This window comes from Dendrobates tinctorius, unplaced genomic scaffold (assembly GCF_039654945.1).
Source record: "Dendrobates tinctorius isolate UK_male_01 unplaced genomic scaffold, ASM3965494v1 ptg000039l, whole genome shotgun sequence".
NCBI classification, from domain to species: Eukaryota; Metazoa; Chordata; class Amphibia; order Anura; family Dendrobatidae; genus Dendrobates; species Dendrobates tinctorius.
The window spans coordinates 1,481,663-1,496,622 of NW_027361707.1; the positions used below are offsets into that span (position 1 = coordinate 1,481,663).

The following is a 14,960-nucleotide window of genomic DNA, read 5'->3' on the forward strand; positions in this document are numbered from 1 at the left end:
TTCATGGCTCAGTTGAGTAGACAGCAGTCTGGAATAATTATTTTCCCCAGTTTTTTTTTCATTGTTTATTTTCTATCTGGAGAATGTATGCATATTAAATTAGAATTTCAGCTGCAACTTGATATTCATTTTGTGTAAAATTCTGCAAATTCAATTACGGTGCCGTGATGAATATTATAGATGAAACGTGCAATAAATCTCACATTTATACAGATAAGTAGCACATGAGAATAAGCAGAGAAATTGCAGGAATATTAAGTTTATAGTATGTCACTGCTTAGCAATAACTACAAAATTTAAAGGGAAATATGGTCCAATAAGATAAATTCACCTAACTACTGTACTCCATTTAAAGGGAATCTGTTAGTAAGATTAACCCTCCTAAGCCGTCTAGATGGGCACACAGGTCATAGAAGGATGAATAAAATGATACCTTGATATCTGCGATCCGATGTTTTATTCCAGAGAAATCTACATTTTTCTCAATATGGTAATAAGCTGATAAGATCTATGGGCCATGTGATGGTGCGATATGTTATGTGTTTATCATTTTGTGTCTATTTATATTTTACGGATTTCCATAGTGTTCTCTTGTTGCCCTGTATCAATCCGTGTATTCCCCATATTGTCTAGAGTCTCAATTACCTTCCAAAAGTCTGATAATTGAATTAGCTCACTTACTATCTGCAGCCTGACTGTATCTATGCCTCTTGATGAACCCACTGTAGTGCCTTAATCCCCAAGGCACCTTTGTCAGGTCTGAGAGGCCTGAAAACCACCCCAACCTGTATGACTACCCCTGTACATAAGGAGGGGACTGGGGAGGACAGGAGCTGTACAAGTCAGACCCTGTGTGGTGATGATCATGTGAAGACGGCACATCAGAGAGAAGGGGAAGCATATGGACCCATTTTATCCTCTGTCTGCTAGATTATTGGACTCTCATCTCCTTGGAGATTCATCCTGTTACTGAACTGCATCCATGTTCTTGATTATTGTATCTTCAGTGTGGTGGATTGTTTATGGACCTTTTAGTTTTGCCTATAATAAAGGTCTTGGGGTTCTTCACACTTCCCTCGCTCTGTTGATTGTGTGGTATCGGAGAAGGACCCCGTGACAGGCTGGACATACTGTAGATCTTCCCAAGAATCTGCCTCCAGAGCTTATAAAAGTGGGAATTACTAGTGTGAGGCATGTACTCACTGGCAGGCTGTCAGTCATTACATGTCTCACCCTGGTAACACCCCTTTTTATGCTCTGGAGGCGCATTCTCGTGGATATCTATGTCCGGCCCTCATTTACATATTAAGAAAAACGTGGATTTCTCATGGATAAGATATCAGATCGCAGATATCAAGGTATCATTTTATTCAACTTTCTGTGACCTGTGTGCCCCTATAGAGGGCTTAGGAGGGCTTATCCTACTGACAGATTCTCTTTACAGGCAAAGACAGTTCATCAATCTGGTTACACCTTCACCAAGATCCAACATGGTCTCCTCAATTTCACCAGTTGGATCAAGCTGTTAAATCAGGCCAGAACTTTGTCATGGACTCGTATTCCGAATGACCCAGGATAGAAATGAGATATAGGAGATATTTCACAGTGTTTCGAGCTTTGTGAACGCAACCTTAAAAAACTGTGTGTGATGGTGTGATATGTTATGTGGATGTCATTTTTTGTATATTCCTATTTTTAACAATTCCAGTTATTTTCATAGTGTTTTTCTTATTACATTGTAAGTCTACAGCCTCACTGTATCTATCTCTTGATGACCCCCTGTAGTGCATTAATCCCTAAGGCCTTTTGGTCTCCTCTGGGAGGCAACTTGTTGGACTACCCCTGGACAAGGAAGGGGGTGGGGGGGAAGAACGGCAGCTGGACAGTCAGTTCCGGTATAGACATGATGGTGAAAAGGCTGCATTTCAGAGAGAAGGATCCATTTTTATCCTCTGAATGCTAGAGTTGTGGAATCTTGTTTCCCTGGACATTTTATCCTGATACTGGACTGCATTCTTATTCTGGACTATCTTATCCTTTGTGTGGTGGACTGAATATGGACCTTTTTGTATTTTTGCCTGAATAAAGGTCTTGGAATTGTTCACTCTTCGCTTGCTCTGTTGATTGTGTGATACCAGAGAAGGACCCCGTGACACTGTGTCATGGTGAAAATGCCAAGTTTGATACCACGGACTGTAACGACCATGTGTTTGTGCCTATATTGTGTAACCACCAAGTGAGTGAGCTTCCACATGATCGCAGACTACTGGACAACATCCCACAGGTTTGAAATATGAAATTTGGTTTGATCAGAAGAGGAAAATTGAGTACCGAGAGGTGTGAAAATCTCAAAGGCCAGACACAGTCCACCTAGATCTCCAGGAAGGACACCCTTATACCCTACTAGAGAAGAGTCCTTGCAGATCAGGAAGACATTTTAAGAACACATTCTGGTGATTACTCGTTGGTCACATCTGCCAACTTTTGGAAGTGGTCCTGAGGGAATTTGCTTAGGAGCAAAATTGTTTTTTGCAGAACTGTGCCTATATTTTACAGACCATGCCCCTTCTGCAACACTGTTTTGCACCATCTGAAGTGCAGATGGATATCGGGGCCCCCTAAGAGGAAGAAACACCACGCCATCAAGCACAAATCCTGATTTCTGGTGCCCAGGAGATATTCCAACTCTTCCATAAGGCCTCTTTTTCTGGGAGCCTCCGAGATGTCTTATGTGTAGCACTTTCCATGAGTTCATCAGTGCTATTTGCAATTCGGTATCTCTTTTGCTCCATTTTCCATAATCAAAGTGAACGTTATAGACCACAAATCCACCTTCCTGCCTGATTTAAATTTTTTGCCTTCCTCAGCCTGATATCTTTCCTTCACACCCTGGGACTGTAATATCAACTTTCAGTACTTGCGACACTACACTGAGGACTGTTTCAGCCAACATGAAGTATCCTAGATGGCGTCAGAGGGTGAATTGAGCGGATTCTGGCAAAACTATTTTTTAGGTGCACAATGTGGTCAACATCCAACATCCCTAAATGTTGATCCTAAAATAATTACTCTGTTAATTGCATATTTAAATTAACATTTTCAGAAGAAAATGTGAGATCCTCACCTTCAAATATCCGATCTAATCTCTGGCGCTTCACTTTGTGCTTGTCCATGAGAGACAAGAGATTTGGGCACCACCAGTTGTCCCCAGGCAGTTTTCCACCACTGGTTCAAGGATAGTCCACTGTAGAAAATATAATCTTATTTCCCAAGAAGAAAATTACCTGAAAAAAAATGAATGCACATTATGTCAACTCCAGAACTTATCCTCGGCCTTGTATAACTCATGGGTCATGATAATATACTTTATCTAACCAAGGTTTAGCATTGAAATATGTGGGTTATGTCCAAGCCTTCGAAATATCAAAATTTTATCATTCAGAGATGAGAGTGGCGTACACATCCAGAGACATACTGAAACCGTGTACTGGATTTTCCCTCTCTGAGCCACGCTATTCTTCAACCATATTCTCAGACAGGGAAAGTCTGATACTGAAGTATCGTTAATGTATTCTCTTATTCATTCCAATTTATAGGGTCTAACCCAAAGCAGCCCCAGTCCCCCATCAGTTTTTACACAGATACAGAACCATACACACAGCTGTGGATGTGTCTGGTACTGCAGCTCAAAACAGTTTAGTGTGGGTGTCTTGGTTCTGGGACCCCCATCAATCTCTCTGTATACCACTTCGACGTGCTCTCACCCAGAGCATTATACAGGCTCAATAGTAAATCTATATGTCCATCTCACTATAGTGAGAGTGGTGTATGGACCCGTAGACAACTACTACTCAGATAGGACCGCACACTATAATCACACAATCTGGGTACAGCACTTTCTTCTCTGAGTCTCTCCATTCACTGTCTCTGTCCTCAGACAAAGTCCCATACTAGGATTGTTTGAATACAGTGAACGGGTCTTTGAGCAGCAGTTGAAAGCAGCTTCAAAAGAAGCATAAACTGGTCATTTAAACAGAACTGCAGCATGGTGTTTGATTACTCTTTAAAGGGAATCTGTTTTTTTTGTTTATATGAGAGCAGTATGATGTAGGGGCAGGGAGACTGAATCCAGTGATGGGTCACTTTCTCAGTTTCAATACAATCAGTGCTTTATCAGCAGGAAATTATCACTACCGGACTTGGTGTCAAGTGCCAGAGAGTCCAGCTAATTGGTGTAACCCCGCCCCCACCACTGATTGGCAGCTTGCTGACAATGTACACAGAAACCCTCGAATTACTGGTGTGGGCGGGGTTACACACAGCCCAGTATTCATAGCACTGCTACATCTACAACAGAAACAGGGATTATATCAAAACTACCCCAAGCAGTCCAGTAAGTGAAACATCACCGGAATCAGGCTCTCTGCCCCTACATCATACTGCTCTTTGATTACCTGGTGAAAGATTCCTTTTGATGATGGCATATTATAAACGCTGAACACTCTTTTTACGTTATTAAAACGGAGCTGCAGTACTATACATAGTTACATTTGTTATGTTGGAGAAACGTGGCGCTCCTGGGAACGTGGCACGTGTGGCTATCATTACGTCTCAGGAAATCTGACAGTCCTGCTGGGAGATTCATTGCAATGGAGAAAGGTAGGGAGAGAGGGAACTGAATTATTGCAGGGTACATAATTATAAGGCTGCCTACAGCCACCACTGGGGGGCACTAATGAGCTCCCGTGTAGAAGCAGGTAGCGCAGTTTTACCCCTTTTTAAAAATCTAGATCAGATAGTAAAGAATTCTAAGAGCAAAAAGATGGAATCCTTCAATTGTAAGAGATTAGAAAAAACGTGCCTACTATCTTATAGAAACAGCGCCGCCGTTAACCCCAGGCTGTGTCTGATATTGCAGCCTAGCTTCATTAACGTGAATGCTGCAATACCTTGTGGCGCCATTTCTGATAGCAACCTTGTCTTTCTAATATTATACAAACTCCTTGTAAAAAATAAAACAATTCTGCAGATTGCTCTTTTCTGTAGTCCAGTTCTATGTTTTGAAGGACAATAGAAAAAAAAATAGATTATTAAAAGGAGGATAAAAAGCTGGAGAGGCTTCTGAGCAATTTGCACTTTTTTTTCCCCATTCTGCAGCGGCTGCACAGAACGCCTTGTTAGCCGAACACAGAAGACCATTTACTAGCTATACGTCTTAATATTTCAATGACAGAAAATATCAGCACTCAATACATAAAAGCCTGTGGAGCCAATTCAAGGACACATTACTCAGGAAGAAATCACATCGACTGCGGAAAAATGACGAACAGACGCTACAGTGTTCTGCGGAAAAGAATCCATGAATTAGATCTTATATATCTAAATTCCCAGATCTGGTGACGGCAGGGTGTCACTAAATATGGTCACATTTCTCCTCTTATCTCACTCTGGAACCCTTCAGTCCCCAAACAATTTGCTTAGAATGGGGTAAAAAAAAAAAGGGTCAATCAATTTGATATATTGGCAATAGGTGCTGAAATAGGGCAATATAAGTAAGAAAAGTATGATCACTACAGCTCCTATCGCTAAAGCCCCACAGATCACGAAAATGTCCTGTTTGGATGGAGCAGTAGTGAGCATGTGCGACCATTGATCCAAGAGTGGTGGTCGCACATTCTCAGATTTTGGGTCTCACTGTTCTTCCAGATTAATCACTACCTGGTTACTCACTGATAATAATAATAATAATAATAATAATAATCTTTATTTAGCGCTAACATATTCCGCAGCGCTTTACAGTTTACACATATTTTCATCACTATCCCCAATGGAGCTCACAATCTAAATTCCCTATCAGTATGTCTTTAGAATGTGGGAGGAAACCGGAGTACCCGGAGGAAACCCACGCAAACACGGGGAGAACATACAAACTCCTTGCAGATGTTGTCCTTGGTGGGATTCGAACCCAGGACCTCAGCGCTGCAAGGCTGCAGCGCTAACCACTGAGCCACCGTGCCGCCACTGATCACACATGTATCATCCAAACTTGGATATGTGATAAATGTTGTTTAAAGGAAAACCCCCTTTAAATTAAAAATGTATTTTTTTTTACCTGGTGTAAATGCCGCTGTTCTCCTGAATCCGGAGTTGTTTTTCTTTTGTTTCTGCGCCTCTCCAGTCCTGAGATACTGCCTCCTTTTCTCTGTATGTAAAACCAGTCTTGTTAGCACAGTGGGCGTGGTCGCTGACACTTCGCTCTTGGCGTGGTTTGATGGCCACACCTACTTAGATAACAAAACTAGATTTACATACCAAGAAGAATTGGCCGTATCTCAGTAACGGAGAGGCGCAGGAACAAAAGAAAAACTACGCCGGATTCAGGAGAACAGCGGTATTTACACCAGGCTAAAAAAAATAAGTATTAATTATTTATTGCAAGTGACAGGTCCTCTTTAAGGCTCTGTTAATGCTACATTCTTATTTTGTCATTGGTTCTTGATTTTGGATAACAAGAAGAGAGTAGTGTGCTGCCTTATATTTGCTGTCAAAAACACAAAAGACAAATGACAACCCCAAAAAATGTCAATGAGATCCTTCAGGTCTCAATAGGATCCATGCCACTATACATTTTTGTCTGACTGCATCCACCATTAGTGAAGCTTAAAGAAACGCTGCAAATACTCAAGGTGTAAACAAGCCCTAATTCTATAGCTATAGGATAACATGCAGGGAGCTCTGCAGCAAGTTCTAATTGAGTCCCATGTAATACTGCTATTTTCATGTGTGGTAATGGGACCTCCTGCTTCACCCTGTCACCAGGACCACGTTACAAATGGAGTTCCACAACTGGAAATTAAAGGGCATCTCAGTAGGATCAACCCTCCTAAGCCATACATATGGGCATGTAGGTCATAGGAAGCTGAATAAAATGACACCTTGATATCTGCAATATGATGTTTTATTCCAGAGAAATCCAAGTTTTTCATAATATGTAAATGAGGATCTGCCTCGAGAGCTTATTTCACATGAACGGGGCGTTACCAGTGTGAGACATGTAGATCAGGAGAGCAGACTGTCAGTCATTACATGTCTCACACTGGTAACGCCTCGTTCACATATAAAATAAGCTCTAGAGGAAGATTCTTGGCGAGATCTATGTCCCGCCCACAGATCTTAATAGCTCATTTACATATTAAGAAAAATGTTGATTTCTCTGAAATTAAACATCGGATCGCAGATGTCAAGGTATCATTTTATTCAGCTTTCTGTGACCTATATAGACGGCTTAGGAAGGGTGATCCTACTGACAGATTTCCCTTTAAGTAAATAGCATTAATGCACATAACAGCAATGTACTCGTCGAAATTGTGTGGGAGGAATAATGACTCATGGACTTCTGCTGATGTTTGTACTGACCCGTCATGAGATTAGAGATGCCAAAACCTATAGTAAGCCCCAAACTGAGAAACGTCTACAGCTACCTCTGTGCGGCCTCAATCCATCTGTAGACGATAGGATGTCAGAGCCCACAGATGGCAATCTGTATACAATTAATATGTTACAGTAAATAGCCCATCATTAATCAATGTATAAACACCAGTGAGAATTAAAAAAAATACCGTATTTAAAAAGTGACATAAAACGGTAAAACAAAACTGTATAGACATGTTTACTTAGAAAGTTGGCAGTATAGGTTTTGGCGGCACAACAACAACTGCAGCCTTAAGGTAATACTGTTGGCGAATCACAGATAGAGTTCTCTGTTGCTTGGTGTTCTGGTGGTGTTATTTATGTGCATTATATGGCGACATTATTTAGAACCTATTAAGTTCTGTTGCTTGGTGTTCCGGTGGTGCTATTTATGTGCATTATATGGCAACATTATTTAGAACCTATTAAGTTCTGTTGCTTGGTGTTCCGGTGGTGCTATTTATGTGCATTATATGGCGACATTATTTAGAACCTATTAAGTTCTGTTGCTTGGTGTTCCGGTGGTGCTATTTATGTGCATTATATGGCAACATTATTTAGAACCTATTAAGTTCTGTTGCTTGGTGTTCCGGTGGTGCTATTTATGTGCATTATATGGCGACATTATTTAGAACCTATTAAGTTCTGTTGCTTGGTGTTCCGGTGGTGCTATTTATGTGCATTATATGGCGACATTATTTAGAACCTATTAAGGTCTGTTACTTGGTGTTCTGTTTGTGCTATGTATGTGCATTATATGGCGACATTATTTAGAACCTATTAAGCTCTGTTGCTTGGTGTTCTGGTGGTGCTATTTATGTGCATTATATGGCAGCATTATTTAGAACCTATTAAGTTTTGTTACTTGGTGTTCTGGTGGTGCTATTTATGTGCATTATATGGCGACATTATTTAGAACCTATTAAGTTCTGTTACTTGGTGTTCTGGTGGTGTTATTTATGTGCATTACATGGCGACATTATTTAGAACCTATTAAGCTCTGTTACTTGGTGTTCTGGTGGTGCTATTTATGTGCATTATATGGCAGCATTATTTTGAACCTATTAAACCCTGTTATGTGGTAAAGGGAAGGTGATATTCTGCTACATTATATGGAGGTATTATTTACAACCTATTCATTATATATTTCGAACTATTACGTACTCTTACTTGGTATTTTCGCAGTGCTTTTTTTGTGCATTATACGGTGGCATTATTTAAAACCTATAAAACCCTGTTATCTTGTATTCTAATGAAAATAATTTGCACATTATATGACAATATTATTTAAAACCCACTCCCACTATCTGTTATTTGATATTTGGGTGGAGCTATTTTTCTGCATTATATGGCAGTATTATTTTCACGCTGATAATGCTTTTGTCAGAAGCACCCACTGACCTGCCCAAGTCTCATCCTCCACGCCATGTCAGGCTGTTATACCCATCTGATGACCATACTAATACCGCCTCATTGCACCATACCTAATAAGATGATGACTGCAATACCTTGTCATACATTATGCACCTTTGCCAGCTCCAAGCTATATCATAGGAAAAGCTGCATTCAATCCATCCACTACAAATTGTGTCTTATACCCAATCTTTAACCACCGGTGACATCTTGACAAATTGCAAAGATAATGAATTGTCATTGGCTGTTCTTTCCAATCACCGTACAGCCACGGCTCACACTAAAGCTCTTTATTTCAGCTGCCTGGACTGCGTGCTGTCACCAGAATCCGTCATCTTCCCATAGATCTGTATCATTACCTACAACAGCATCCAAAGCCCCATCAGAACCGAGCACTGTACTGCAGGCGGGATAGAGACCTCAGGATTAGGCCTAATTGTGTAATACAGACGTCTCCTTGTATTGTTCTCATGGCTTCCAGGTCGCGTCAGACAGAATGTTAGGAAACACAATCGGACGTGAAGCCGAGAGAAGATACATTCACTGACACAACAAACAGACTTGTAATTAAACCCGCACTGGGTACTGTAATTAATTGTCCGCAGCCTGAGCAATTATGTGACTGGCTTATGTTATCAAAGATGGAAGGGAAAGGGGCGTTTATACTGATCACACATCACTAGGAGGGAGTCTATGATGTAGAAATCATATCACTGGAAAGGAACAGCTACAATCAACATGAATTGGTCAACATGCGTCTCTAGTCAAGAATATAACTACTATAATACTGCCCCCTATGCACAAGAATATAACCACTATAATACTACCCCTATGTACAAGAATATAACTGCTATAATACTGCCCCTATGTACAAGAATATAACTACTATAATACTGCTCCTATGTACAAGAATATAACTACTATAATACTGCCCCTATGTACAAGAATATAACTACTATAATACTACCCCTATGTACAAGAATATAACTGCTATAATACTGCTCCTATGTACAAGACTATAACTACTATAATACTGCTCCTATGTACAAGAATATAACTACTATAATACTGCCCCTATGTACAAGAATATAACTACCATAATAATGCTCCTATGTACAAGAATATAACTACTATAATACTACCCCTATGTACAAGAATATAATTACTATAATACTGCCCCTATGTACAAGAATATAACTACTATAATACTGCCCCTATGTACAAGAATATAACCACTATAATACTGCCCCCTATGTACAAGAATATAACTACTCTAATACTGCCCCCTATGTACAAGAATATAACTACTATAATACTGCCCTCTATGTACAAGAATATAACTGCTATAATACTACCCCTATGTACAAGAATATAACTGCTATAATACTGCCCCTATGTACAAGAATATAACTACTATAATACTGCTCCCTATGTACAAGAATATAACTACTATAATACTGCCCCCTATGTACAAGAATATAACTACTATCATATTGCCCCTATGTACAAGAATATAACTACTATAATACTGCCCCTATGTACAAGAATATAACTGCTATAATACTGCCCCTATGTACAAGAATATAACTACTATAATACTGCCCCTATGTACAAGAATATAACTACTATAATACTGCTCCTATGTAAAAGAATATAACTACTATAATACTGCCCCTATGTACAAGAATATAATTACTATAATACTGCTCCTATGTACAAGAATATATCCACTATAATACTGCCTCCTATGTACAAGAATATTACTACTATAATACTGCTCCTATGTCCAAGAATATAATTACTATAATACTGCCCCTATGTACAAGAATATAACTACTATAATACTGCCCCTATGTACAAGAATATAACCACTATAATACTGCCCCCTATGTACAAGAATATAACTACTCTAATACTGCCCCCTATGTACAAGAATATAACTACTATAATACTGCCCTCTATGTACAAGAATATAACTGCTATAATACTACCCCTATGTACAAGAATATAACTGCTATAATACTGCCCCTATGTACAAGAATATAACTACTATAATACTGCCCCCTATGTACAAGAATATAACTACTATAATACTGCCCCCTATGTACAAGAATATAACTACTATCATATTGCCCCTATGTACAAGAATATAACTACTATAATACTGCCCCTATGTACAAGAATATAACTGCTATAATACTGCCCCTATGTACAAGAATATAACTACTATAATACTGCTCCTATGTACAAGAATATAACTACTATAATACTACCCCTATGTACAAGAATATAACTACTATAATACTACCCCTATGTACAAGAATATAACTACTATAATACTGCTCCTATGTACAGGAATATAACTACTATAATACTGCTCCCTATGTACAAGAATATAACTACTATAATACTGCTCCCTATGTACAAGAATATAACTACTATAATACTGCTCCCTATGTACAAGAATATAACTACTATAATACTGCCCCTATGTACAGGAATATAACTACTATAATACTGCTCCCTATGTACAAGAATATAACTACTATAATACTGCCCTCTATGTACAAGAATATAACTACTATAATACTACCCCATGTACAAGAATATAACTGCTATAATACTGCCCCTATGTACAAGAATATAACTACTATAATACTACCCCTATGTACAAGAATATAACCACTATAATACTGCCCCTATGTACAAGAATATAACTACTATAATACTGCTACTATGTACAAGAATATAACTACTATAATACTGCCCCTATGTACAAGAATATAACTGCTATAATACTGCCCCTATGTACAAGAATATAACTACTATAATACTGCTCCTATGTAAAAGAATATAACTACTATAATACTGCCCCTATGTACAAGAATATAATTAGTATAATACTGCTCCTATGTACAAGAATATATCCACTATAATACTGCCTCCTATGTACAAGAATATTACTACTATAATACTGCTCCTATGTCCAAGAATATAATTACTATAATACTGCCCCTATGTACAAGAATATAACTACTATAATACTGCCCCTATGTACAAGAATATAACCACTATAATACTGCCCCCTATGTACAAGAATATAACTACTCTAATACTGCCCCCTATGTACAAGAATATAACTACTATAATACTGCCCCTATGTACAAGAATATAACTACTCTAATACTGCTCCTATATACAAGAATATAATTACTATAATACTGCCACTATGTACAAGAATATAATTACTATAATACTGCCCCTATGTACAAGAATATAACTGCTATAATACTGCCCCTATGTACAAGAATATAACTACTATAATACTGCTCCTATGTAAATGAATATAACCACTATAATACTGCTCCTATGTACAAGAATATAATTACTATAATACTGCCCCTATGTACAAGAATATAACTACTATAATACTGCCCCTATGTACAAGAATATAACCACTATAATACTGCCCCCTATGTACAAGAATATAACTACTCTAATACCGCCCCTTATGTACAAGAATATAACTACTATAATACTGCCCCTATGTACAAGAATATAACTACTATAATACTGCCCCTATGTACAAGAATATAACTACTATAATACTGCTCCTATGTAAAAGAATATAACCACTATAATACTGCTCCTATGTACAAGAATATAATTACTATAATACTGCCACTATGTACAAGAATATAATTACTATAATACTGCCCCTATGTACAAGAATATAACTGCTATAATACTGCCCCTATGTACAAGAATATAACTACTATAATACTGCTCCTATGTAAAAGAATATAACCACTATAATACTGCTCCTATGTACAAGAATATAATTACTATAATACTGCCACTATGTACAAGAATATAATTACTATAATACTGCCCTCTATGTACAAGAATATAACTACTATAATACTGCCCCTATATACAAGAATATAACTACTATAATACTGCCCCTATGTGCAAGAATATAACTACTATAATACTGTCCCCTATGTACAAGAATATAACTACTATAATACTGCTCCTATGTACAAGAATATAACTACTATAATACTGCCCCTATGTACAAGAATATAACTACTATAATACTGCTCCTATGTACAAGAATATAACTACTATAATACTGCTCCTATGTACAAGAATATAACTACTATAATACTGTCCCCTATGTACAAGAATATAACTACTATAATACTGTCCCCTATGTACAAGAATATAACTACTATAATACTGCCCCTATGTACAAGAATATAACTACTATAATACTGTCCCCTATGTGCAAGAATATAACTACTATAATACTGTCCCCTATGTACAAGAATATAACTACTATAATACTGCCCCTATGTACAAGAATATAACTACTATAATACTGCCCCTATGTACAAGAATATAACTACTATAATACTGCTCCTATGTACAAGAATATAACTACTATAATACTGCTCCTATGTACAAGAATATAACTACTATAATACTGCTCCTATGTACAAGAATATAACTACTATAAAAAAAAGTAGCGGAAAACCCCTTCCTTTAAATATTTATACAAAAATACCAATAATTTATTTGTTGAACCAATAAGCTTTTATTAAGTTTTAAACCGATAAAAGTCATACAGTCAGCACAGAGATAGTAGCATCGGTAATAGGTACATCACTGTAGTACAAAAAATAGGGATCCCATGAACTAAAAAGGGGGGGGGGTGAGAGAGAAAGTTCTACATTGGTCCTTGAAACATTAGCAGATTTTGATCATGCGGTAATAATTTAGTTTCCAATGCATCGTAATGCCATAAGTGAGCGGGTATTGTGTTTGAGGTTGCGTGTGTGACAGTCATGGTCTCTTAGCATTAGATTAGTATTCAGGTCAGATGGCTGATGGTTAGATGTGGTTTAAGTTATAATGTCTGTCTGATAAGTTGCCAGGGACCCGACCTTTGTCGGGTTTTATCGGCACGTTGGCTGTCTGAAGCTAGCAATGGAGCTAGCAAACTTTCGTATGAAATATATGAGTCTACCCTTGCCCAGATTTCCTCCATTGATGGCAGTGATGTGGATTTCCATTTTGAGGCTAAACCCTATCTGGCTGCCATTAATATTAGTGAGCAAACCCATCTGGTGCTGTAGGGGAGGTCCGTGACTCCGATGTTTAGCAAAGCCAGAGCCGGGTTGGGGGGAGTATGAGTTTCGGAGCAGCATGAAATGGCATCAAAGATTTTTTCCCCGATATTGCAATGCTAATGGACAGGACCACCATATGTGAAAGAGTGATCCCACCTCTCCGCAGCCCCTCCAGCAAAGTTGAGAACATGTGGGGAACATGTGAGCAATGCGCTTTGGAGCCAAGTGCCATCTGCGATGGATGTTTGATAATCTCTAAATGGTTTATGCAGGCTGAGGGTTTAGTAGACCATGTTATTGCTAATTGCCATTGTTCATGTGAGAATGACAAACCCAACTCTTTCTCCCATCTAGACATGTATTGAAGTTTGGTCAGGGAGCATAATGTATTGTAGGCAATTGTGATACCTTTCTGGCATCCTTTTTTTCTTCAAAATGAAGGATAGGATATCAGATGGCGGGCAGGAGGCTCGAAGACTTCGTAATTGTATATTCTGGAAATAGAAATGTTGAGGGAGACGAAAATACCAATAATTTATCTTTCCTAATTTACAACCATTTTTTGCTGTGTTCCCAGTCCTGTGCAATTTTTTTTTCTAATAATAATTTTTGCTCTTTTTTGCCCATCCTGGCACAGGTTCCTATTTTTGCCTATGGTCATTCAGAAGTAAAAAACGTTGTAATCACCAAAACTGCCGATTCAGGTATAAGTTCCCTGCTCTCTATTCGTATACTTACCACCAGCCACCGTCTTCAGCAGTTCCAACGCTGGTCCGGTCGGTTCCCAGGAGTTTGTGACCTGCCAGATCGCTCTAGTGTTTGTTGCATCAATTCAAAAGTTACCACTCAATGTAAGTCTATGAGAGCCAGAACAAGGCCAGAATGAGGGTCCCATACATTTGCATTGAGATCTTGCAACCGTTACATCTGACCAACGTTCAG

At 38.4% G+C, this 14,960-nt stretch overlaps 1 protein-coding gene across 4 annotated transcripts in view; it reads right to left on the bottom strand.

Annotated features, from left to right (window-relative positions):
• The window catches only part of CTBP1 (C-terminal binding protein 1), a 287,700-nt gene extending 284,460 nt beyond the window's left edge, over positions 1–3,240 (bottom strand). For 2 of the 4 annotated variants that reach the window (XM_073574410.1, XM_073574409.1), the window contains exon 1: positions 3,125–3,239. In XM_073574410.1, the coding sequence (XP_073430511.1) occupies positions 3,125–3,173 (49 nt within the window). In that variant the 5' untranslated portion in view covers positions 3,174–3,239. Of the gene's footprint in view, positions 1–3,124 lie in introns of all 4 variants that reach the window. The other 2 variants (XM_073574407.1, XM_073574404.1) reach the window with 2 other exon arrangements.
• Positions 3,241–14,960: the final 11,720 nt, after the last annotated feature.